At 42.0% G+C, this 26,581-nt stretch overlaps 2 protein-coding genes across 18 annotated transcripts in view; one reads left to right on the top strand and one right to left on the bottom strand.

The window, feature by feature from the left end:
- The window catches only part of DMTF1 (cyclin D binding myb like transcription factor 1), a 43,953-nt gene extending 38,380 nt beyond the window's left edge, over positions 1-5,573 (top strand). For 10 of the 13 annotated variants that reach the window (XM_019031306.4, XM_004045679.5, XM_055346859.2 and 7 more), the window contains 5 exons: positions 190-275; positions 2,447-2,602; positions 2,973-3,350; positions 3,935-4,079; positions 4,282-5,573. In XM_019031306.4, the coding sequence (XP_018886851.1) occupies positions 190-275; positions 2,447-2,602; positions 2,973-3,350; positions 3,935-4,079; positions 4,282-4,391 (875 nt within the window). In that variant the 3' untranslated portion in view covers positions 4,392-5,573. The remainder of the gene's footprint in view (positions 1-189; positions 276-2,446; positions 2,603-2,972; positions 3,351-3,934; positions 4,080-4,281) is intronic. The other 3 variants (XM_055346865.2, XM_019031313.4, XM_055346866.2) reach the window with 1 other exon arrangement.
- TMEM243 (transmembrane protein 243) lies at positions 5,408-26,388 on the bottom strand. 5 transcript variants are annotated; one of them, XM_004045683.5, is made up of 5 exons: positions 26,162-26,388; positions 25,226-25,518; positions 8,248-8,298; positions 7,182-7,286; positions 5,408-6,005 (listed from the first exon to the last, which is right to left on the bottom strand). In XM_004045683.5, exons 2-5 carry the CDS (start codon positions 25,301-25,303, stop codon positions 5,883-5,885), a joined length of 357 nt encoding a protein of 118 aa, XP_004045731.3. In that variant the 5' UTR covers positions 25,304-25,518; positions 26,162-26,388; the 3' UTR covers positions 5,408-5,882. The 5 variants fall into 5 exon arrangements, with proteins under 5 accessions (XP_004045731.3, XP_018886861.3, XP_063564725.1 ...); XM_019031316.4 differs by having other exon boundaries at positions 26,325-26,388; XM_019031315.3 differs by lacking the exon at positions 5,408-6,005 and having other exon boundaries at positions 6,012-7,286; positions 26,325-26,388.
- Between the last annotated feature and the right edge of the window lie 193 nt (positions 26,389-26,581).

The raw sequence follows: 26,581 nt of genomic DNA, 5'->3' as shown, positions 1-26,581 counted from the left end.
GTTAGCCCACCCCTGCACTATATGTCATGCAAGACAAATTCATTAGATTCCTTATCTCTCTTAAGAAATGTAAATGACTTCAGGTCTCCAGGCAAATTATTCAATATTAAATTGCCTTTATGATAATTGAGTACACTAGAGAAACTTAAATTTACAAAACATATATTGTTGTCCTTATTCTTACCACAGCTTCTGCAGACTCTCCTGCTGCTACTGTTGACTCAGAAACAATAACACTAAACAGTGGAACACTGCAGACATTTGAGATTCTTCCCGTGAGTAACGCTTCATATATATTGGCCATTTTTATGCATGAGAAAGATCAGTTGGTATCACTTTTGTGTTTCATTTGCTTATGATTCATAAAAGTCTGAGGCCAAATGAATGGTAGACTAAATCAGACTTCCACTTTTATAATTTTAATCAGCTTTTCTCTCATCTGTATATAAACCAAAATGTTATCTATATGAAAATGACAGTGCTAATGAGTATATACATACTGTGGATTTGTACTGAGTTATAATTTATAACCAAAAAGTTCATATTGGTTATTTGAGAAAGTTTGTGGACAAACTAATCATGAGCAATTTAACAACATTCATTCAGTAAACACTGTACTAGCCACTGGGGATACAAAATGTAAAAGTCCCAGTGCTAAGTGGTTTAGCTGCTTTGGAAATGTGTTGTAGCTCCTGAAGAGGTTAAGCACAGAGTTACCAAAGGATCCACCTAAGAGAAATGAAAATATCTGTCCAATAAAAACTTGTACATGAATGTTCATGGCATTAAACAACCAAAATGTCTAGCAACAGAAAAATGGATAAAATGTGCTATTGCCATGCAAATATTACTCAGCAATGAAATACTGAAACATGGTACAACATTGATGAACCTTGAAAAATAGGCTAAGTGAAAGAAACCAGACAACACAAAATATCACATAGTACTTGGCTCCCACTTATTTGAAATGTCCAAAATAGGCAAATTTGTAGACGAAAAGTAGATCAGTGGTTTCCTGCAGCTGAAGTGTAGGTTGAAAGTGGAGCATGACTGAATGCCCTTTCTAAAACAAGTAAACCTATAATTCATATTTCCTTAAGAAAATAAAAATTTTATTAAATCAAGATTTAATTTACCATGAAGAACACAGAGTTACTAGTGCAAGACTTTATTCATCCTCTCCCCAGCCAAATCCCAAGAGGATGGCCACTTTTGGAACTTTTTACTGGCAGCTTACTTAACCTAAGTCAGTCTCCTAATCCAGTGGTCTTTGAAATGGGGATGTATAAGACAACCATTTGACACAGGTAGAAAACTTTTACTTTTTTAAGCCCATTCCCCTGGTAAACAATATATGTACACACCTACATATTTGAGGTATGTGTTCAGGTTTTTACTTATGGGGTCACAATATTTAGGCTTTCCCTTAATTTATTAACAGGATAATAATAGTACTCCAGCTTCAAAAAATTGTGAAAATTAAATGTTAAGTATATTAAATAAAACACATATAATATATACGTGTACATATAAAGTATTTAAAATAAAGCCTCACATTTGTGATTAATATATGCCACCTTTAGGAAAATGATTTAACCTTTATGGAAAGGAAAAGAAATTGAGTCCTCAAAGAGTTCCAGGCACTTTCATAATCATTTCTAATCCCAAACACTTTCCATGAGAAGTAGTTACTGTCTCCACTTTAGCAATAAGGAAACCTATATTTGGGGATTTAGTACCCAGGAGAGTTGTTTTAGCTAAGTATACAAGACTGAAAAACAGGCTACATGATTTTAACCCCCAGACCTATTTTAGAGTGCAAATACTTTTTTATAATATTAAGATAAACCTAAATCAAATTTTTTATATAGAAGCTTATGGTCGTGAAAAGTTTATTGGTCAATTTTATTATACTTCCTTTAAAAATTCAAAAGAAAACGTGTTATTTAATAGTTAACCAGCTTTTTCAGATAAACATCTTTCTCCTTCAGCAGAACATTGCTAATTACTATTTCTGTACCCTGTCCCTTTCTATAAAAAATTTCCCAAAATTATACCGTGAAAAAGTGTTCAAGTAAACAGTGCTGTTGTGCCTTTTTTTTTTTTAAACTGGGGGCCTGCCAGTTTTTACGTGCTACAAAGAAGGAAAAAGAGGGGTGATTGGGTGTTGTGGGTTACTGCACTGGAAACAGTGGCTCATGCAACTGTCTTGGTGCCCTGAAACAAATAGCTGAGACCAGACCATAGAAATACACAGGAGCAAAGAGCAGCCTCTTAAACCTTCAGGCTAGGTAATAACTTGAGACGATTATGCCCTATATTGTATTACTTGTTCGCACCTTCACAATGGGTAAGTACATTTGTGTCTAGTAAACTAAACTCAGTCCGTTTTTGTATATAAAAGTAGACTTAATCATTGTTAAACTATCTTTCCTTTTTCCTTTAGTCTTTCCATCTACAGCCCACTGGCACTCCAGGCACCTACCTACTTCAAACAAGCTCAAGCCAAGGCCTTCCCCTAACTCTGACTGCTAGTCCCACAGTAACGCTGACAGCTGCTGCTCCTGCTTCTCCTGAACAGATTATTGTTCATGCTTTATCCGTATGTTACATAAATTACTTGATTTTTGAGTACCTGTTATAGACCAGGATTAGTTGATAAGGACCAAAATAGAAGGTAGTTACCTAAACAGTTCTTCCTACTGCTGCTGTTCCAGGCACAGTGTTATACACCATCACTCTGCCTTCAGGGAATGTATGTTTCATCCCTTCTCTTTATGTAAGATGGCTATACATTAGAATAGGGACATTAGAAGAACAAAGGCCCTAGCAAATAAAGGACAAGGGTTCTAGAAAAATAGTGATAAAAGTATTTACAGTTCGAGAGGTAAGAGATGTGGGGGGAGACAGTGAGGTACCCCCATAAATGTTATTTGATTTACAACTTTAACAGGTTCTTTAATGTTTTATAGCCAGAACATTTGTTGAACACAAGTGATAATGTTACAGTGCAGTGTCACACACCAAGAGTCATCATTCAGACTGTTGCCACAGAGGACATCACTTCTTCCATATCCCAAGCAGAACTGACAGTCGATAGTGATATTCAGTCATCTGATTTTCCTGAGCCTCCAGATGCCCTAGAAGCAGACACTTTCCCAGATGAAATTCATCACCCTAAGATGACTGTGGAGCCATCATTTAATGATGCTCATGTATCCAAATTCAGTGACCAAAATAGCACAGAACTGATGAATAGTGTTATGGTCAGAACAGAAGAAGAAATCTCTGACACCGACCTTAAACAAGAGGAATCACCCTCTGATTTAGCCAGTGCTTATGTTACTGAGGTAAGTTGTACTTTAAGAACAACTGAATGGATTCTTGCCTTGAGCCTCAAACCTGCAGTTTGGGAAACTTTTTTCTTTAGACTCATAAAATTAAGCTCAAACCCCTACCTCACACCTCACAAAGTGTTGTCGCTGGCAGAAATGGGCAGGCAGTGATCCTGTGGCAGTCAGGAAGAATAAGAAAACCATGTTCTATCTTACTACAGTTCCTCACTAAAACTTTTTCCTCTTTACCTACAATACATTGAGAAATGTTTGTTAGAACCCATAGAAGTATTTTCCTGAGAGTGGTTAGTAATCTTTGTGGTTCAGCCTAGGAACATCATCCTACACTGTAACAGCATTGTTTCTTCTGTTATATTCAGCTGACCTATAACTGACCTAGTCCTTATGAGTTCCTTTTGTTAAAAGTATGTTAGATTGTGAGGTCATCTTTTGTCCCTGTGAGACCTTAACTTTTTATTTTATGTTCTGATTTTTAAATGGGTTATGTTTAAGTCTAACCTATACATACCTATACATGGGATTTTTAAGGAAGACTAGTAAGGAATATGAGTCAATATTTTTTTTTTAATGTTATTTAGGGTTTAGAGTCTCCCACTATAGAAGAACAAGTTGATCAAACAATTGATGATGAAACAATACTTATCGTTCCTTCACCACATGGCTTTATCCAGGCATCTGATGTTATAGATACTGAATCTGTCTTGCCTTTGACAACACTAACAGGTACTGTAATATAATACTTACTATGTGCCTGATAAATTTTAGATGGAAAAAATCAGACATTTAATTAACTTGTTTCAGTCTTTCTTGATCCAATAAGCTACTAGTCCTGTTGAGTTCTACACTGTGGTAGAATACCTTAAATTCTTGACATGGATTAGAGAATAAATATATACATTTAAGACTAACTTGAAACTCATTACAGATCCCATACTCCAACATCATCAGGAAGAATCAAATATCATTGGATCATCCTTGGGCAGTCCTGTTTCAGAAGATTCAAAGGATGTTGAAGATTTGGTAAACTGTCATTAGAATAATTCTTAGAAATAGGCAGTTCAAGCAAAGAAGGCACACTGTTAATTACAACCTCTTCAAAGAAATAGGAGCAACCCCCAAGAGGCTTAATTTACCAATTTAAATAGCCACAGTGCTTAAGCCACACACATTGTTGCTGCTATGACTTTTTACCTCCTTTAAACACATCATCTGAGGTTGAGTTTTATGACAGGTATGTAGTTGAGTGGAGGCTGGGAGTTTTAAGCATAAATCCCTGTTTAATGTTACATGGGAATAAGGAATTTCATTCACTTCAGCCACTAAGAAAAGTTTAGAATCACGAAAGCTTAACTGCTGTGGTTTAAAATACAGTTTCTCTAAAGGTCAGACATGGCACTGTCTCCTCTCAAGTAAGCCTGGTTGTAGTTCAGATGAGTCTTTTCAACATGGTCTAGAGCTTACCAGTGATCTTCTGACGTTCAAGAAGACTAAGTTTGAGACTTGACCAGCATACAAGTATAGAGACCTAGGAGGAGGTCTTGTGGTGGTTACATTTGGTTAACCCATTGCTGGCAGTGGGAGCTGATTTAGGCAGGGTCAACAGGAAAGCATTAAAAGTTAAAATTCACTACAGGTTTTTTGTTACTTTTAAAGGGAATATGGATAAGCATAGTAACAAAACCCACCAGAATCTAAGCAGTTTTCACCCCCTCAGAAACCACTGTCATTAGTTTACAAAGTTAGCACTTTGAAGTAAAACTAAATGAGGAAGGAAGTAATGTTACCTACCCTTGATACCATGACCATTTATTAGATGTTTTGCTATATAAATTACTGAGAGAATAGTTTGTCATCCACTTAGTGTGTTAGCTGGTGGGGTACAATATAACCTCTCATCTCAGGCAATTTTAAAAAAACAATATTTGCTTCTATAACAAAAGGAAACAAATCTAAGAATCATTCCTGTACTACAGAAGGGTTAAGGCAAAGGTAGCCTTTTGGGCTTTTTAATGAATATGACCCCTATAGAAAAGTCAAGAAAAAAAAAAAAACCTTGTATAAATTATTTTATTTATTATTGTAATTAGATCTTCACAAAGTTGTCTTTTCACTGTTTTGTCAACGTGAAATTAAATTGTAGTTATAAGCAAAAGTTGGTTGCCTAGGGAACAATTGTATATTCAGTTTAACAGAAATAAAAGAATATTTGTCTTAAAATGCAAGATTTGTTTTTACATAGCCTTTTGCCATACAATTATAAAAATTTCATTTCAAAAGTGAAATTTTTTTGTGCTGTTTTAGCTTTAAGGGTTGGAATGTTTAGGTGCAACATCAGCTCCTTAAAGAAAAAGCAAAGTGATCTAGGATACATCTCCCTTGCAAGAGGGAATTAACATTTACAATTAACATGAAAATCATGTATCAGACTTCTGCAGGAGATTCTTCAGCATACCTTATCCAAAAATTACTCACTGTCCTAATGTATCATTTATGAAGAGTCCTGGTAAGTACTTCTCCTTGGCAGCCTCACCTTCCCACATCATGGAAGTACAGGTTTGCACATATACACAACATGATGATAGAAAATAAGATATAGTAAATTAGCTTTCTAAATTTTGGTTCTAAGTCTCCTTGTCGATACCAGTAGATCTAAAAGAAGAATTAAAATTTATAAATTAAAATTTAAAATATAACATTTTCTCTACCAATTTCAAATTTCATTAGTATTTGTTTATTCCCCTAAATGAGACAGACATTCTCCATATTCTGAGGTCTCTACATTCCTGAGACCAGTACAGCCAGAATTTAATTCTTACTCTGAGTTTCCACATCCAAGATCATACTTATTCCTACTTTCTCAGTTTACTTTCCTCTATATTCACACCTGTATACTCCACCAGTCATCTGGCAAGCTATCCAAGAACATATACCTGGGCATACTACTTAACAGGAAAGGAAGACAACATTTAGACTCATGATTCATACAGTTGGTTCAGACTGTAAAATAGGGCTTCCATAATTAATATATTTGGATTAAACTAGTTCATTGTTTGTTAGTCACTTTAGGCTTCAAACTAGGGGAACAGGAAAGCTCCCAAAGTGGGATGGGCTAGTTCTTTTTCGGGTCATGGGAGTATATAGCAGGATCAGTGAATGAGAACACTTGGAGATGTCTCCTGGTTTAATTTTAACTCAGATAAGCAAATTACTATTAATTGTTTTTTCTTTTGATTCTGCCTCTAAAGGAACATGAAACAATGTAGCCAACTAATGAATGAACACTGAGGAGCCACCACCATCTTTGTTTCTTCACCATAAAAGAAACATTTGCAGTAAATCAAACATTTTTACAACAACTGCAGCTTTAGATTTCCCAGGAGGTTTTGGTGTTAATACCTCCATTGTGGAAGACAAACATGTAGATTAAACTAATTTTGTAATAATTAGAATTAAATCCAGAGTGCTCTATCTCTTCCCTTAGCAGTAACTGGCATTTCCCAAAGACTGTTGGCCCTTACGTAGTCCTTGAGTGAAGATGAATTAAGTAAATTAAAATCTTTGGCCACCTACGTCTTTCCACTAATTTTTTTTTTTTTTTTTTAAGCTATCAAGGAAGTGGAATTTCTCTTTGGGGTTACAACTTTGGGATTTAGGAGAAAAGGAGAAGACTCAGATTTTATTGAGAATTCTAACATACTTTTAGGGGGAGGATGAGGATATAATTAAGAGATACCCTTTTGTATAGACCCAAGGCTGAAAATTTTTGTCCTGTGCATTGCAACTTAAACCCTCAAGAACACTGTTTAAATTCTCAACAGTACTTACAAGTATGCAGGCAGTAATACTACTCAAAGAGATGCAGACAGCAAAGAATATATTCAACGGTTTTGGAGGTAGTTGAGGGAAAACAAAAGCACTTATCAGCGTTACCTGTATGAAGAGAAATTATGTAAGGCCTTAATAGTAATTCCAAGACTTGGTAATTACCAACTGGAGTCTAGGCAACAGTACTACAAAATGCTTCATGTTATAAAATTACATCTGCCACCAAGTTTGCTTTCTAGAATGTTAATACAGTAATTATAAATATGTTCGAGTTATTTTAGTACTTCTTTTCTAAACTTTCCCTTACTTATGAAAGGAGAGAAAACATCAGTAATACTAGCTGATCCCAAAATAACTTCATTAACTAAACCTCACTCCCAGGATTAATGATTCTGCTGGAAAAAGTTCTAGCCATTTTGTTATTTTAAATATTTCTAGCAAAATGAATATAATCAAAGCTGGTTTTGCTATAACATTATGAAACACACTGAAAGACTTCTAATATTGTGTAGTTCTGTTTCTAACAGATGCAGCATTATATGCAATCTTTTCATTAAGAAGCCATGGAAAAAAATTCTCTTAAATTTAATGTGCCAGAAAAATGTCAAACTATGGAAAATACAGCTTTTAAAAATTTTATTGTAAGAGCTCCCAGATGTATACTGTATACAGGATGTATACAGTAAAACTACTATACACTGTGACCAAATCTTTTAAAACTTGACCAAAGGGTAATGGATATGTTCTTTAGGAACAAAATAGAAATGGGGAATTATGGTAGATGACAGAAGGAAGTGGCTACTAGCCACTGACATTTTTACAAATTTACTAGGCAAAACATGGTAAACTCAATTATCTTAAAACCAAGTTGTCTGACTTGTACCATTTCACATATTCAACATGGGGGTGGGGCAGAATTAAATTAGCTACTCCAATTAGCAACTGCAATTTTGTGGTAATAAAATTAAAAGCACTTATTTAGCTTTTTTTGGAAAGTTAACCATAATTGATAAAGTTTTCAAAACTGGCTAAGAGCCTGGGTGAGGCACAAAATGAGGATACTTACTAGAATCAATAAGGATGTTAAGCTGCCAACAACTAAATTGATGATTCGATCCTGAAAGAGAAAAGAATTTTTAAGCCATATGACTTGGACCCATGTTACCTTCAGTATAGTACAATGCAAGGCATTTGGATGGTTTACAATAAAGAAACCCAAGATCCAGTCCTTCTCTGAGCTTTACACATAAAACTACCAGACAAAGCAAAGTGTACTGAGCCATAAGAGTGGAAAATGTACTTTGGGAAAATGGCCAACTGGGGAAGGTTTCTTGAAGGGACAGAACATTTATACTAGAGTCTTGATTGGGTAGTATCAAATGGGTAAGGGAGGCTTACAAATAATGCATGTGCTGCTAAGGATAGCATGAGCCAAAGGAGAAGGACAGGCACTGCAGGAATGGCCAGGCCAGAGCATTGGTTAAAGGTATCAGGAACCGGACTAGATGTAGAGTACCATGATGTGTCTGGAACTATATTTGTAATACAGCTTAGGTATCCTTGTCTAGTCTAAAAAAGAGATGCTACTGTTAAAAGGGATGGGTCCTAGAGTGCCAAGGCTTGGCACTTGGAATCTTAAGAGACCATCCAGTCCAGTAGTTTTTCCAAGTTATTTAATAGTGAAAGGCTTTAGTATATAAACAAAATATTGGTTGAATGAAGAACCTACCTACTGAGCTTTCTTGTCATTCCCATCCCACCCCAACCAACAAAGAATGTTTGAAAAACTGATCCAATCCTAATTTTACAGGTTAAAGTAAATTTAGGCCCAGTGTGGTTAAATTATTTTCTAAGAGTCATAGCAAGTTAGAAGCAATTTTGAAACCAGAGATTCCTAAATCCAGGTCACTGGTTAGAAGTAGTTTCAGGTACTACTAAAAAGGTAAAGTATGATAGTGACATGCAGTCTTATTTCTGAGAAGTCAAAGCTGAGTCTTTAACGAATCAGTCGTCTTAAATGTTGTTTTGATAATGGTCTGAGCAGAGAACAGCAGGATATGGAACATGCCGCCAATAAACAAAACCTCAGAGATGGGAAGGACACAGGAACAATCACAGAGCAGCAACCGAATTCTCATTTCCAAGTAGTCACCTTTTAAGGATAAGAACCCACAGAAGTTAAGAGTCAGGCAAAATTGGGAGGGAAAGAGTAAGAAAGCCAAGTATTGGATGTGTGTGATCTAACCAAGGACAAATCACAACTCTCCAGACCCAAGGCCACTGCAACTGAAAGGTTACAGAACAAAAGATACTGGACTCCAGCCACACCCTAACTCCAGAGGACTCAGAAGAGATCTTACCACGACCTCAGCTAGAGAAGCCTACACAGCACACAGGAGCCTGAACTTAGGACCACTTGTTAGGAAAGGGACCCAGGGACAAGTCACCGCTCACTTTAACTTCTTCCCACATGGGACAAATAAGTGTGTGTTTAACATAAAATGTGTAGAGAGACAAAATCCATGGGAGCCCCACTGTTTTTGAGAAGCAAGAATATCTGCTGCTCTCTGAGCACCAGGGATTTCCAAAATGAAGCACTGCATACCTCACAACAGCTCCCACCAATAGAAGTCAAGCCAATATATTACTAATTGCCAAATGACACACAGCAAGTTGCCTACCAGGATCAAAGTAGGAGAAAAATAATGGTAAAAGGATATTAACTATGCCAAGCACATTCACCAATCCTCTCTTTAAAAATTCTGGGATGAAATGGTAATATGACTGTTTCACAGGTAGCAAAACAGGCTCAGGGAAACTGAGAACTTTCCCAAGATCTCAATACCATTAAGTGATAAAGACAAAATTCAATGCCAGGCCTCCTTTCACTATTTATGCTTCTCACCCAAGGAATAACCTAGAGTGCTAGTGCTGGTCTAGACAAAGATGTCAAGTGGCAGATGACACCTCAAAAAGCCTATTAGCGAAGTACTACACTATGTGCTTACCTTTCAAGAATGATTTCCTCATAGGTGACTTTGTTCCACATTGTTGGATTTCTCCATATAACTGATTTTAATCATCCTGATGAAAATATATCTAAACTTTAATGAATACTTTCCTGCCTACCTTTTAGATAGTCACTGAACAGAATTCCAACAGATTTTCATGAATATCAGTTATTGTTATAATGTAGTGGTCCCCTCTGGGATTCCCAAGACGGGATGAACTATTTCGGACATGGCAGAAGTGTTTCTCAGAATATTTTCTTTCTCCAAGCCAAGACCTTCTATCAACCATGAATTCAGGTATGCAGAGTTAACTTCAGAAGCCCTCCTACTTCTAATGCTCTCTGTTTTAAACTTGCTACTCAAAGTGTAGTCTATGAACCAGCACATCGGCCTCACCTGAGAGAACTGCAAGAAATGCAGAATCTTAGGCCTCACTGAGACCAACTGAATCAGAATCTGCATTTTAACAGGATCTGGTAATTTATGTGCACATTTAAAATGGAGAGGCTGTGCTCTAAAGTTTAGTCTAAAATAAGCCATTTTTAAATATTAAGTTCAAATCACAGGGTACAGCTCCTTCCCTGGGCCTAGAGATTATTTTTCAGGGTTTTAGCAGCTCTTCTAACTCCCAATCTCCAAAGAGGATAATAGAGAATAATTAAATAGCTAGTTAATTAACACTTCAAAGGACAGTTTGGGGAATAATATGCTCCAAATTGGAGCTAGAGTACATGGAGAAAAGTGAGTATTACACTTAAACTTTGCTGTTTATGGAATAAATTGAAACTCATTATTTCTACTTCTACAGCTAGTCTCTATTAACTCAATTACTTCTCACAGAAACTAGCTCTGTCTCCTCCCCAGTTTTATTTTCACTCTAGTTCTACCTACCATAACTTGTCTCTCCTACCAGAATTTTAAACTTTGTACTGTGGCTTATTTTCACTCCACAAGGAAGCTTGACAGGACAAAGGATGGCAATTAGCCTGGATCCTTGCCTGCTGAGAGGACAGGATACAGATTTAGGATTTCCTTCCCAGAGACAAAATATTCTGCAACAGGTTTAGAGATAGTCTGAATTCATATATACATGAACATAAAGACAGACGTTGTGTGCATACATACATGTATATATATAGTTGAGATTTCACCTATATCATCTTGTAAGTCATATATTTATGCATTTAAACATTATCTACTATAATTCAGATGCAAATACAAAAGTGAATAAAAACATCTCTACCTTCCAGAAGTTTACACTATCCAGAGTTCAGGAGGGCACTAAGAAGACAGAAAGTGAGCTATCTTGGACAGTCAAGGAGAGACTACCAGAGAAGTCAAAACCCTGAGGAAGACTAGCAGATGAAAAGGAAAGGAAAGATGGTTCATGAAAGGAATTCCACAAAGACCCATGGGAGAACAAAAGCATTGCTGTTACAAAAAATCAATGGGACAAATGGAGATTGTTGACCAAGTTTCATGAGAGCTGAGAGGAAAAGAGCTGGAATGCAATGCACAGTGAAGAGCCTGGGCCTGACGGATTCATGTCTTTGTCTTCCTTTAGAATGAGGAAGGAGAAAAAGATGGAGATATATGCAACTGGTTTGTATCTGGAATGGTGGAAAGCAAGTAAGGAGTATGTTATCTCCATTTACCAATGGGTAACTAGGTTCCAGAAGACTGACTTGCCAAAGGTCACACGGCTAGGTAATGGCAAAAAATCTCCTATCCAATGCTGTTCACAAAAGACAAGTGTAATGAACAGTTCAAAAGGTCTAACAGTCCTTAAACTAATAAATACAGACCTTAACACAGTCTAGAAACCAAGGTTCTCATCTCATTCTGCCACTAGCTAGCTTTGTAACCTCAAAAGGATTCCTTAACCCATTTGACTCTATCAAATGAGACGACTGGGCTAAATGATACCTGGTCCCTTTCAGTTCTTACACTTTATGGTTCTGAATCACCAGACTGCACTTGGGCCAGAGAAGGACTAATCCCCTAGTGATTAAAAGCCAGAGAACCCCTATACTTGCCTGGTCAGTCATTAGCCAGCATCTGCTAGAGAAACTAAAACTCAAATGATCAGGTGGTAACAATGGCCCTGGGAGGAAACTGGCAATAACATCCCAAATAACCAAAAGCTAGCTCTGCCCTCAGCTCCTCAGCTCCCTGGAAATATCCTGGTTCTAAACAGTTTGGAATGCTTACAAGCAACATTGTATTCAGCCTTCCATTTCCATGGCAATGTTTTGCCTACTTCCAAAATGAATTTCAAGGGCATGTGCTACTATAATAAAACCCTAACCTAACTAACCGACAATAAAAAGACCAAGACAAAATTTCAAAAAGGCTTTGGGGAATGGTGGAATGGGGGGGAAAAAAGCTAAAGAATTTACAAAGGCCAGGCATGGTGGCTCACACCTGTAATCCCAGCACTTTGGGAGGCCAAGGTGGGAGGATCACTTGAGTTCAGGGATTCAAGACCAACCTGGGAAAAATACTGAGACCTTGTATCTACAAAAAAAATATATAAATTATCTGGGTTTGATGACATGTGCCTGTAGTCTCAGCTACTTGGGAGGCTGAGGTGGGAGGATCACTTGAGTCCAGGAGGTCAAGGGTGCAGTGAGCAAGGATCACACCACTGCACTCCAGCCTGGATACAATGAGAATCTTAAAAAAAAAAAAAAAAAAAAAAAATTGTCTTAACATTTCTCATTTAAACGCAAATGTTTGTATGAAGATTTCTGACAGCCAAGTGGGAAGTACAACAGAATTTTAAGTTCTAACTAATAATAAAAGTAAGCATACTGGATAATTAGAGTCAAAATTCTCCTGGCTCTAAAAAGAATTTGTCCCATGGGTCGGAACAAATCTAGGGACACAGAAAATATAGATAATTCATACACAATCATTTCTTATATTGGTCCATAAAAAAATCCCAAAGGCATAATGTCAACTCATTTCCCAAAAAAGCAAACTCTGGCATGGTTAAAATGCTACTCCCAATTTCGATTACTCATCTGTATTAGTTTCCACACTGCTGATAAAGACATACCCAAAACCAGGTAGTTTGTAAAGAAAAAGAGATTTAATGGACTCACAGTTCCACATAGCTGAGGTAGCCTCACAATCATGGCGTACAGTGATAGGCACGTCTTAACATGATGGCAGGCAAGAGAGAAACTGAGAGCCAAGCAAAAGGGGAAACCCCTTATAAAACCATCAGATCTTCTGAGACTCATTCACTACCACGAGAACAGTATGGGGGAAACCGCCCCCATGATTCAATCATCTCCCACCAGGTCCCTCCCACAACACATGGGAATTATGGGAGCTACAATTCAGGAGGAGATTTGGGTAGAGACACAGCCAAACCATATAATTTCATCCCTGGCCCCTCCCAAATCTCATGTCCTCACATTTCAAAACCAATCATGCCTTTGCAACAGTCCCTAAAGTCTTAACTCATTTCAGCATTAACTCAAAAGTACACAGTCTGAAGTCTCATCTGAGACAAGTCCACATATGAGTCTGTAAAATCAAAAGCAAGTTAGTTACTTCCTAGATACAATGGGAGTATAGGCATTGGGTAAATACACACATTCCAAATCAGAAAAACTGGCCAAAACAAAGGGGCTACAGGCCCCATGCAAATCCAAAAACCAGCAGGGCAGTCAATTTTTAAAGCTCCAGTGTCTCATATCCAGGTCATGCTGATGCAAGAGGTAGGTTCCCATGGTTTTGGGCGGCTCCGCCCCTGTGCTTTGCAGGGTACAGTTCTGATACTTTGAAAACCCAGCTCCAGGTCACCCCCAAACCTCCAACCACTTCTAGATACCAGCAATAGGCCTTGCTCTGAAGTCTTTAAACTATCCTAACTACAAATGTCAGTTTACTCCTCTGTCTCTTCCTCTACCTTGGAAGGTCTGGGAAGGTAAGGACCATGTCTTCCTTGTTCACTGTTGAATTTTGGGCCACCGTATATGGCTATATAGCTGAAGTTCAGCCCAATGTTGCATTTTCCAAGTTTTGCAGCCTGGCATCAGCCTGCATCTACCCAGAGGCAACAGCACATTTTTCTAATTCAGACAAAGCCAAGCCACATGTTTATGAGGGCTCCCACTACCCAGGGTGTAAATACTCTAACGATTGTACAAAGGTGCCACCGTATGGCTGGGTGATGGCCCTGGCCATATCCCTCTGCCAACCACGATGGCTAGCAGGAGAGATAATCAATATTAGTTGAAATAACACACTAACTGGGCTTACTACAAACTCATGTTTTCTATCCTCACCTGAGCCTTCACTGTATTTCCATGGCCTCTTAATTTGGGTGGACTGCCCCTGCTTCTCTCCGGGAAGTGGTTTGAAGCTCCAGCTCTCCTCAGGTTCCCAGTCCTACCCTTGAAGCCTTTACATCCATTCTCACACTACTAGAAAGAACTACCTGAGACTGGGTAATTTATAAAGAAAAGAGGTTTAACTGAATAACAGTTCCACATGGCTGGGGAGACCTCAGGAAACTTACAATCATGGTGGAATGTGAAGGGGAAGCAAGCTACATATTACATGGCAGCATGAGGGGGTGGGAAAGGGTGGGAATGAGGAAGACTGGGGAGAAGAGGTTGAGAGGGGGGAAGAAGAGGGGAAGAGAGAGAGGTGGGAGAGAGAGAAAGACAGTGAAATAGTGAGAGAGCGAGTGAAAGAGAGTGAGAGAGAGAGTGAGAGTGAGAGATTGAGACAGTGAGAGAGACAGAGTGAGACAGTGAGAGTGAGATAGAGAGAGAGACAGTGAGAAAGAGAGAGAATGAGAGACAGAGAGAGAGAGAGACAGTGAGAGACAGTGAGAGAGTGAGAGACAGTGAGAGAGACAGAGAGAGAGACAGAGTGAGACAGTGAGAGTGAGACAGAGAGACAGTGAGACAGTGAGAGAGACAGTGAGATAGAGAGCGAGAGAGACAGTGAGATAGAGAGCGAGAGAGACAGTGAGATAGAGAGCGAGAGAGACAGTGAGAGACAGAGCGAGAGAGACAGTGAGAGACAGAGCGAGAGAGACAGTGAGAGACAGAGCGAGAGAGCGAGAGACAGAGCGAGAGACAGTGAGAGCGAGACAGTGAGAGCGAGACAGTGAGAGCGAGACAGTGAGAGCGAGACAGTGAGAGCGAGACAGTGAGAGCGAGACAGTGAGAGCGAGAGACAGAGCGAGAGACAGAGCGAGAGACAGAGCGAGAGACAGAGCGAGAGACAGAGCGAGAGACAGAGCGAGAGACAGAGCGAGACAGTGAGAGCGAGAGACAGTGAGAGCGAGAGACAGTGAGAGCGAGAGACAGATCGAGAGACAGTGAGAGCGAGAGAGAGAGCGAGAGACAGAGAGCGAGAGACAGAGAGCGAGAGACAGAGAGCGAGAGACAGAGAGCGAGAGACAGAGTGAGAGACAGGGAGAGCAAGAGACAGAGAGAGAGAGACAGTGAGAGAGAGGACAGTGAGAGAGAAACAGGGGAGGGGGACAGAGAGACAGAGGAGGGGGAGGAGGGACAGAGAGAGAGAGACAGGAGGGGGAGGGGGGACAGAGAAAGAGAGAGACAGAGGAGAGGGAGGGGGGACAGAGAGAGAGAGGAGGGGGAGGAGGGGACAGAGAGAGGAGGGGAAGCGGGGACAGATGGGGAGGGCGGGAGCGGGGAAGCGTGCGGGAGCGGGGAACTGCCACATGCATTTAAACCATCGGATGTCATGAGAACTCGTTCATGAGACAGCACTGGGGGATGGTGCTAAACCATTAGAAACTGCCCCCATGACCTGATCACGTCCCTCCCTGCCTCTCAACATGTGGAGATTACAATTTGACATGAGATTTGGGTAAGGACACAGCCAAACCATGTCATTCAGCCCCTGGGCCCTCCGAAACCTCATGTCCTTCTCACATTTCAAAACCAATCATGCCTTCCCAACAGTCCCCACAAAGTCTTAACTCATTCCAGCATTAACTCAAAAGTCCAAGTCCAAAGTCTCATCTGAGACAAGGCAAGTCCCTTCCACCTATGAGCCTGTAAAATCAAAAACAATTTAGTTACTTCCAAGATACAATGGGGGTTACAGGCATTGGGTAAACAGACCCATTCCAAAAGGGAGAAATCAGCCAAAATGAAGGGGCTACAGGCCCCATCCAAGTCTAAAATCCAGCAGGGCAGTCATTAAGTCTTAAAGCTCCAAAATAACCTCCTTTGGCTCTATGTTTCACATCTAGGCCACGCTAATGCAAGGAGTGGGCTCCTAAGGCCTTGAGCAACTCCACATGGCCCTGTGGTTCTGCAGGGTACAGCCCCCACAGCTGCTTTCACAGGCTGGCGCTGAGGGTCTGTGGCTTTTCCAGGCATACAATGCAATCCATAACGGCTCCCCCTTGCAGCAGACTTCTGGACATCCAAGCATTTCCACACATCCTCTGAAATCTAGGCGGAGGCTCCCAAACTCTTGCCTTCTGTGCACCCACAGACCCAACATCACGTGGAAGCCACCAAGGTTTGGGGCTTGGACCCTCTTATGCAACAGCTCAAGCTATATCTTGGCCCCTTTTAGCCACAGCTGGAGCTGGAGCAGCTGTGACACAGGGCACTGGGGTCCAGGACCTGATCCACAAAACCATTTTTCCTTGACAGGCCTCAGGGCCTGTAGTGTGGGGGCTGCTGTGAAGCTCTCTGAAATTCCCTGGGGACATTTTCCCCATTGTCTTACCTATTAACATTCAGCTCCTCAACTGCATCTCATTATTGGGCCACCAGAAACAGCAGCCCGACCCTCAGTTTGGTCTAGGAACAATACCTCCAGGCACTTTGTTCTTCCTTTTATAAAAGGCTCAATCCCATTTTATACTCATCCCTTACCCTCCCTACCCACGAGTTCCTCAGGCCACTGAAGACAGTGATTGTCTTCTCCTGGGATGGGGAAAGAGCAAGGCAACACATTGAGCAGGTATTAAATGCCCAAAGGGTGCTACTTCCTACCATTGTTTACCTGGACTGAGCGATTCAGACCCTTGAGCCACATCCCACAATTTTGCCTCCAAAGTTCTGCATTTCTCAAGCAAACTTAAGGGTCCCAATACCATAAATAAAAGTTTGATTCTCAGAAATGACTTTGCTTCTCTTCTTCCAAATCACGACAACTTCTCACCATGACAGCTTTGTAAGTGGCCCAGTCAGAAGCCTAAGGGGCCAGGAAAAAGCATAACGAGAGGATGCAAAATGTGGGAGAAGGTTTATTTTGAGCCCAGCTGAATAAAGAAACTTCAGGCCCTGTGTCCAGGGATTTAATATGGGTCCCTCAGAGCAGCATGGCTGACTGTACAGGAGCTTCCCCTTGCACTGTCACTAGAGACAACCAGAGGTATAGCAGCCACACAGGTGGAAAGCAAGGAGACATTCTGTCTCACTGGCTAACTCTAGGACGCAGCGAATTATGACCCATGGGTACTACTGCTCTGAGACTTCCCAAAGCAACACCAGACTTTGAACAGTGCCAAGAGCACGGGATGTGCAAGAGAAAGCATTTATGAGAATTCGGGCACACCCACCCTTTACAACTTTTACACTCGATTCTCTCCCAAACACATGACCTCCACTGCTACATGTGGACCTGTATTTTAAAAGTTACAACTTTTAAGCCTTAGTTTTCATATTTATGCAATGTCTACCATGTGAAGTCGTAATAAGGATTAGAAGAGAATACATAGAAAGCCTCTACAAGAGAGTATCTGACATTCAGTAGAGGGTCAGTAAATGGCAGCTAATATGGTATTTGCACTATTTATACCATGTCTAAGGGGGAATCTTACCAATGAGAGATCAGGTTCCTCAGAGCTGAGAGAGCTGAGCTGGCCTCACACCCTGGCCCCAATTTCTATGGCAGCCCCAATTTCAAATGCATTCCACCATTCTCACAGGGACACCGAGGTTTATCCACCCATATGTCCCTTCAGCAACTCAGAAAATATGGTCACTATACCCATACATAGCCTATGAGCCAACTAGAAGAAAAAAGTGACTCAATTCAGTAAGCAAAGGATATTACCAAAGACCAGCAAAAATCACATCCAGAGAAAACTCAGTAGACCATCAGCTTCTGAGAGACCAGACCTCAGTTTAAGTTTTTTTTTAATACAATATTTTATTTACTACTGGCCTCTGCTACATACAGCTTAGCAGAAAGAAAAAGAAAGAGAAAAATGATTTTAATTGCATGAGAGCTTGAAGCACCACTTCCTGTTTTGATATCTAGCATATCCAGGTTTCTAAACAGTCCCTGCCTTCTACTGTGAGCTCAGAATTTCCCAAGAATGTAGGTTACTTTTTGATAACGCTAAATTCTCACTTTGCTTAAAACTTAATATACATGAAATCAAGAACTTGGTAAATCATTGTCCCTAGGGCTAAAAAGGCTACAAAAATGAGGAAACTGGCACCTACCATTAAAGAAGAGCTTATTCGATAGTTAGGAGGCAAGACCTACATGAGTCCCTCACAGCACAATGAGTAAGTGCCAGGGGACATCTTTGACAGCCAGGCTCACAGAAGGAAAGTGAGAAGAGACTGGATTACAGGGAAGGTTCTAAAGTAGGGAATCAGACTGAGCAGAATTCAGATATTTAGAGAAGAGAGGACACAGCAGAAAGGAGAACGACATTTATGAAGAGCAAAGAGGCAGCTAAAAGAAGGCGTCCGTGGAGAGGTATTAGCCTGGACTGGGCTTACACAGAGCAAGAGTAAGGCCAGTGCATCTCAACCCTTCCTATGCACCAGCATCCCCTGAGGACCTTCCAGAAATACCAGTGCCTGGGCCCCACACCCAGAGATTACAGTCCACTGATCTAGGGGTGGAAGAGAGAAAACTTAGAGTACTAAAGAAAAAGTGATGGCATTTATTTTTCCTAATTACTTTTCTAGCGCACACAAAAAAAGGCAAAGTTGTTTTGGCAGGCTGAATGAGAGGAGAGGAAAGAACTGTTTCACCTTTGGGTGACTAACCCTCCTTTGAGAGAAACAGCTGTGCTTGATCACCTAGAAGCTCTATCTAGAGGAAATAAACTAAAGCCTGCACTTCTCAGAGAACAGCATTGGTAGATCTAAGACAGAGGAAGGGGCTGCTGGCACAGACCCAGCTATCTTAATCATAGCTTTATTCTTTTTCTCTTCTTTGAATTTTTTAAAATTATTTTATTACCATCCCTACTGAGCCTTGTTCTTAAACAAGCGACAACAAAAATGGCATGAAGTAGCAACTCTAATCTTACATGATTATTTGCAGAGGCCAAATGCTCCAAGTTTGAATTGCTTGACTAACACTAATCATAAAAAGCCCTTGCTTTTCACCGTCTTTGTTTTCTTCTTTTTTTTTTTTTATTGGGGGGATGGGGATAAAGGAAGATACTTTTGTCTTTGGAACCAAAGATCTGAGCCTCAGAGCCCACTAAACTTGCCCCCTCCACAGAGGGCCTCCCTCTCACTACGGTATCTACTGAGGAATTCAGTGTATGTACCTTCTCCCCAAATCATTGACTTTATATATCACATCCAAGAAGGAATAAAGGAGCAAGAACTGTCACCACCCTTCTTAGAGGATGAGTCACTTATTTTGTGATCAGTGACCACCCACAGAGTGGGCTGATTTAGAAACTGGTTTGCACTACATGGCACCAAGTGTAGAGTGTTCCTTCTTTTCTCATTTGCCCTAGCTATGGGATGCTGCTTTGCTTTCTCAAGAAAACCATTCTCTCCCTCTCCGCCTAGTTTCACCAGTCTAGATGGACTGCAACTCACTTCAGATGATACCACAGCCAGCTAACAAGTTGAGATCAAGACTGACTCGCAAGCCCTGAGAATAATTTAGTGCTCTTCTAACACAAGACAGTGGGAAAGACTGTCCAAACTGTGTACTAAAAATTGTACTAAAGAAAACTTTTAAAGGTAGTTGTGGGCAGAAGAGGGGAGAACATTTTCAGGTTTTAGTTTACCCTAGGGGGCAGGATGGGAGGGAAAAGCAGAGGAAGGCGATTCATTGAACCATGTTTCCCAAAGTATATTCTGCATAAACTTATCTAGTGAATGCTCTAGGGAGCTGGAGTTAAGAATTGAGTAAGGCATTGTGCTAGGGCTAAAAAGGCCACACCACCTAAACAGTTTATAAAGTGCTACTCATCTACCCTCACCAACTATAGGCACAATGAAAACTGGCATATTAAAGCTTCCAAAGTCCCACAACAAAGAAAAATGTTTCAAAAACTTGGTTATGGAATCACCATAACATTTCAGCTGCTTTAAAACTAAGCTGTCTGAAATGGCTGGGTATCCCTTATCCAAAATGCTTGGGACCAGAAGCGTTTCTGATTTCAGATATTTTTTCGGGCTTTGGAATATTTACATATACATAATGAGATCTTGGGGTGGGACACAAGTCTAAGCACAAAATTTGTTTCATATACACCTTACACACAGCCTGGAAGACAATTTTATATTTTTAAAATTTTTGTGCATGAAATGAAGTTTGTGTTAAGTACTTTTGTGTGGAAATTCCCACTTGTAGCATCAAGTCAGTGCTCAGGAAGTTTTGGATTTTGGAGCATTTCGGATTTTGGATTTGGGACATCAGCCTGTACTAGCCTTACGTGGTTACTGAGCATCTGAAACATGGCTAGCGTGAATTCAGATGGGCTGTTAATGTAAAATACATACTGGATTTCAACGGCTTCATACAAAAAAATTGTAAAAGTATCTCAGTTTGTTTTTTGTTTGAGATAGAGTCTTGTTCTGTCACCCAGGCTGGAGTTCAGTGGTGCGAGCCTGCAGCTGGGACCACAGGTGGGTGCCACCATGCCCAGCTGATTTTTTTTGTGTGTGTGACAGGATCTCATTTTGTTGCTCAGGCTGGTTTCAAAATCCTGGGCTCAAGTGATTCTCCCACCTCAGCCTCCCAAAGTGCTGGGATTACAGGCCTGAGCCACCATGCCTAGTTTAAAATTTTTTTTTTAAATATTGATTATATGTTGAAATGATAGTATTAATATTTTGGAAATAAGGGGTTAAATAAAATTATTAATATTTCACTTGTTTCTTTATACTTTTTCATATGGCTACTAAGAAATGTAAATTACATATATGGCTGCTCACATCATATTTCTACTGGACAGCACTCTTTTAGAAAATGCTAAGCCATAACACAGGCTTGGAAACTTCAGGTATTTCTTATCATCTTGGTATCTGTGCCATATTTTTCACCTGAAAGAGAAGTACTATAGCACAAAACTTAGGAATGGTTCAAAAAAGATGTAAAAAGCATCTGGGCATTCAAACTAGGATTCATAAGATAGCCAACCTAACATGAAAATTCCATAGGTATCAAGGAATGAGGTCTATGTTTCTTACAAAAGATGAACACCTTTCGTTTTTTGTCAATAATCCCTAGTACAGGCACGATGGCTCAAGCTTATAATCTCAGAACTTTGAGAGGCTGAGGTGGGAGGATCACTTGAGGCCACTAGTTTGAGACCAGCCTGAGCAATACAGGAAGCCCCATCTCTGCAACAAATTAAAAAGGGCCAGGCGTGGTGTCTCACGCCTATAATCCCAGCACTTTGGGAGGCCGAGGCGGGCAGATCACGAGGTCAGGAGATCGAGACCATCCTGGCTAACACGGTGAAACCCCCATCTCTACTAAAAATACAAAAAAAATTAGCCAGGTGTGGTGGCGGGTGCCTGTAGTCCCAGCTGCTTGGGAAGTTGAGGCAGGAGAATGGCATGAACCTGGGAGGCGGAGCTTGCAGTGAGCCGAGATTGCACCACTGCACTCCAGCCTGGGCAACAGAGTGAGACTCCGTCTCAAAAAAAAAAAAAAAAAAAAAGTTAGCCAGGCTTGGTAGAAGGCGCCTATAGTCCCAGCTACTCAGGAAGCTGAAGTGGGGGGAATCGCTTGAGCCCAGCAGGTCGAGACTGCAGTGAACCGTGGTCAGGCCACTGCACTCCGATGTGAGTTACAAAGTGAGACACTGCCTCAAAGACAAAAAAATCCCTTAGATATTTATGGAACAATACAGAACTGTTTCACTTTGCCTTTCTCTCCATGACTATGTCTGTAAAGCTATTCCTAAATAGGAATAACTTAGAATGAACAATTTTCATGCTAAAGATTGAACAAATCTGAGATTTCAGTAACTGAAATCACTATGTGCACTCAGCACCCATAAAGGCAAAAAAAGTTCCTTCAGGGATTCCCCAAGAGGGTGCTGCTCAAGGCCAACTTAGTTATATATTAATAGTCATTGTTCTATAATAGATTTCATTATCTCTCACTCACCTCACGACTTGGGGCAAACCACTTCAACCCCTATTTTCTGTGAAAGGGCAACAGGTATGCAGATGCCTGGAGCGCTTTGAGAAGCAAAAACTGCCTAATTACTGACTTCACTATTCAACTCATGAAACGGAGTTGGTGAAGCATTACCAGAGGAAACTACTTGTATGACTGAACACGTAACTGTCTATGAGGGTTCCACTTCCTTAGTTGTATAACAGAAATAAGAACACCCATCTCACAAAGGAATTTGATGATCAAACAAGGGAAAGCTGAATGCCCACCATGTTGCCTGGCACTGAGGAAACACAAACATACTCTAGACTCTTCTCTGCTCTTTGAGCTTCAGTTCTCTTTGCCTTAGAGTTTGCACCTAAAGTTGAGAGGCTATATGTGTCCGTTCTCATAAAGCAAGTAAGATTACAAAATGCACAGGAAACCACCTGTGAGACTAGGATAGGAACTGGGCTTTTATTCTTTCTCGATGTTCTCAGAACTTGTAGTTCACTAACAGCAAGTTTCCACTGTGAAGTGGCTATTGTGTCGTTTCCTGGCATGTAAAACAGCAAGCTGCAGACACCCACACACAAGAGCAAGGAATGGGTTTCTCAGTGTCCCCAGGATCCTGCTCTAGCAGTTGCTGCCTCTGTGGAAATGGCTCCACTGTAATGTGTCCTACCCTTTCACTATTGAGGCTCCATTCCTGGGCCTTACCCTCCTCAGGACCTCAAATCTTCATTTGCTGTGAACACATATGGAGGCCTCTCCTCTCTCAGATGTGGCATCTCCATTTATAAGATACATGTTTTCTCCCACCTCAGACCAGGGGTCTCTCTCCCTTCTCCATTCTGTAGAATTTATCTATGCCCAATCACCCTGTCAACTTCACAGAGGGAGCTAAAGGGAGAAATTTTGAGAGATCAGGAATTCATATATATTAACTTTTTTCTCTGAATAGCTGAAGCTATTATTACAATGCCCTAAAGTTTCCTAAATAATCCCAGTGCAATATATTCTTGTAGTAAGTAAGTACGCAATAAAAGATACATTTGGAATAGTAAAGTTCTTGAATGGGTTTCAAATGGATCATGGGCAATAGGAAACTGAAATCATTGGACGTTTTGGCCCAAGCTGTTCAGAAAACATCAATATTTCTAAGTGTCTGCATAAATGGACAAGTCCATTACACCAGGTCATCTACCTCTATAATTACAAGAGCTATGAGTTAAAAGAGGTCAAAGGTCTGGATCACCCAGAACCCCAATCTATGTGCTGAAGCACACTGGGGAGGCACTCTCTTAGTTCTTGGGACAGATGGACAAATTTCCCATACAAAAGCAACCAGTTCTTGTCTGTACCCTAACATGTCCCTGTCGTAGCACAGATCCAACCACATCACATTTGTCTACGTTTTTTTTCTCCACCTGACAGGGTTCCTTGGCTCCCCAGGGTCAAGTACATAATGGTCAATAAAGTTTGCCTAAGATGGAACATCTACTGGAGGAGGAATGCGTCTCAAACCAGGAGCACTGTGGGCTAGGATTATACAAAGCCACAAGATGAACAAGGTGCATCTTCCTGGAGATCGAGTTTAAAACGCTTTCATATTAAAACATTTTGAGAAGAGAAAGTAAAATCCACATGGAGTTTAAAAAATAAAGTAGTCCTGTGGCAGCCTCTTAGCTTCCAAATTCAGGGCTATTCCCCAGACTGCCAGGTGTACCACTTCCCTATCCTGTCTGCTGGAGGGCTCCTGCCAAAACTAAGAAATCCCGGAAGCTCTGGACTCTACACGTGCATTACCTTTCGAGAGCTGAAAGCACTTTATCAGAGGTCAAAGATCACCAATGCCCCCCCTTTTTTTTTTTCCTTCTTTTAGGCCAGTCAAGTGAAGCAGGGAGATTGGAGAAGGAACAAAGAAATCTGTAACGGGCTATGATCAATTAGTTGTCAACACCACTGCACTGGGACCAGCCAACCAATGCCACTTTTAGATGAAAAAATAAACCAGGCAGATCTTGCCCAAACTACTCAGGAAGTTAATGCTGACGATAGAAAAAGATCTCTCCTCAATTGTTGGCCCAAGACATCACATAATTAATCCTTTTTAAAAGGTGTTAAACATTTTAAAGCCTAGAATAATGTACGGTAGCCTGTTCAGGTTCAGGGACCCCTTGATCACTTCCTGGAATGGAGGCCATCATTCAAGAACCCCTCACCTCAAGCCTCTCCCCTTTCCTTGCTTGGCTGCTTCACTGCTCAGCAATGAACCCTTATGAGTTCTATGTAAACAGGAATCAGAAGCACCCCTTCTCGGCTCTCTCAGGAAGCTTTGGGCGCACACCTGAAGTCTCTGGAGGGTCAGTACTCCTGCTGGAGGTGCAGCTGTACAACCACTAAATCAACCTCCCCTCCGGAGGGGGTTCCGCACTCCCCAGAAGGGCTTCCAACAACCCCGAACTTTCTGAACTTTTCTCCACTCCAGGCTTCAAGGCTCTTAGCCAACCATGTCCCAAGGCAGGCGACGATTGGCCGGGCAAACATCTTGAGAGGGAAGCGGGATTGCAGAACCAGCTTCCTCCCTAAAAGTGCTTTTAGGAGCCGCAGAAAGACGCAGCCCGGACTCCGCCAGAGGGCAGGCGGCAGACACACCCCCCATCCCAGTCTGGAGTCACAATCCGCACTCACCTTGGCGGACGTCTCCCCAAACAGAGGTCTGTTGTCCAGGCCACTGGTGCCGTAGGTCCTGGTAGCAAAGTCCTCCATTTTGGGGTTTCTTCACTTTCCCCAAGCCACTTAAAAGCAAGACAGCATGACCTCCCGAGGTCTCAGGTCCACGACTGCAAGCCTCCTTCTCACGGCTTCCGCATAGCCGAACTCGAGTGGTCGGGGAAGCGCTGGCGCCAGGGATGGGTGGGGGCTCACACGCGGGGAACGCGACCGCTCCGCCCCGTCCCCGCACACCTCCTCATCTTGAGCAGCTGCCGCAGGAAGTGAAAGGAAACAAACACTGCGTGGCAGACTCTCAGCGGGACGCCCCCGCCCGGGCAGCTCCCACTTCCTCAAATCTCAGCCCTTGGCGCCGCGTGGCTCTCCGCCCCTCTGGGCCGCCAGGGCAGCACCGCCCGCCGCTCGCCCCCGGCTAGCACAGCAAATCGCAGTCCCCTCGCCCCGGGAGAGACTCCCACACGTCGCCCCCCATTTTTTACACAATAATTTCCCATGTTTTCCCAATTTTCTACGGTAAGCACGTATTCCTTCATGTTCAAGGGAGAAAAAGTTTTCTTGGAAGAACGCATTGAGAACCCCTCGCCTAGCCTTCTGCGTCTCCCCCACTACGTTCCCCAGTGGCGGCGGGAGGAGTGAAGTTGCCGGAGCACAGCCCAGCGCTCCGCACACCCCTCCCGCAGGGCGGCGGGTTCAGGTCGCTGCCGGGGCCGACCCAAGCAACTTGGATCCCCTCTCATGTGTTGCATCTACCCCAGGGCCGGCGTGCTCGCCGCAGCTCCCGCCGCTGCTCTCCCCGCGCTCTCTGCCGGAACCGCAGCAGGAGTACGGTCTAGGCACAGCGAGAGGGAGAATCCCGCCTCGGCCCTGCCCATATTGGTCCCGCGCCCGCCAAACCTCGGCATCCCCTAGGCGCTAGCACGCTGGGGGGCCCTGGCCGCGCCGGGGAGAGCGGGCCCTGGGTCCACACCCCCGCCGGGATCCGGTGCCGCGGCCCAGGAGCGCGGGCCAGATGCGTGGGGGAGGAATCGCGCGGTCCCGTCGCAGCGCTGCGGATCACCTCCCGGCTCCTTCTCAGGTCCCCCGACCCGGACCCGCTGCCTCCGTCGCAAGTCGGCCCGCCCAGGTCGCGTCACAACCGAGGCCGCCAATCCCGCGGGCCAAGGCGCCGCATTGGCTGCGGAGCTTTATTTCTAGAGGTGCCAGCTTATTCCCCGTGGGGCGGCCAATCTCCGCGGCTGCACGTTTCTCAGCTCCTTAGCCCTTAGTAATTAGTGTCCATGCGATCCACGTGGGCAAAGCACATTTCTGCAGATA

The sequence above is a fragment of the Gorilla gorilla genome, chromosome 6 (genome assembly GCF_029281585.2).
Source record: "Gorilla gorilla gorilla isolate KB3781 chromosome 6, NHGRI_mGorGor1-v2.1_pri, whole genome shotgun sequence".
Classification (NCBI taxonomy): domain Eukaryota; kingdom Metazoa; phylum Chordata; class Mammalia; order Primates; family Hominidae; genus Gorilla; species Gorilla gorilla.
The sequence above is the reverse complement of the archived record's forward strand: the minus strand, read 5'-3'. Positions and strand labels throughout refer to the sequence as shown.

Bases quoted from the DNA above. Each gene is read 5' to 3' on its own strand.
- TMEM243 (XM_019031315.3), bottom strand. From the start codon at position 25,303: ATGGAGGACTTTGCTACCAGGACCTACGGCACCAGTGGCCTGGACAAC. The intron at 8,299-25,225 runs GTGAGTGCGGAT...TTTCTCTTTCAG, and splicing joins TTGGGGAGACGTCCGCCAAG to GATCGAATCATCAATTTAGT. The intron at 7,287-8,247 runs GTAAGTATCCTC...CTCTTCATACAG, and splicing joins TAACATCCTTATTGATTCTA to GTAACGCTGATAAGTGCTTT.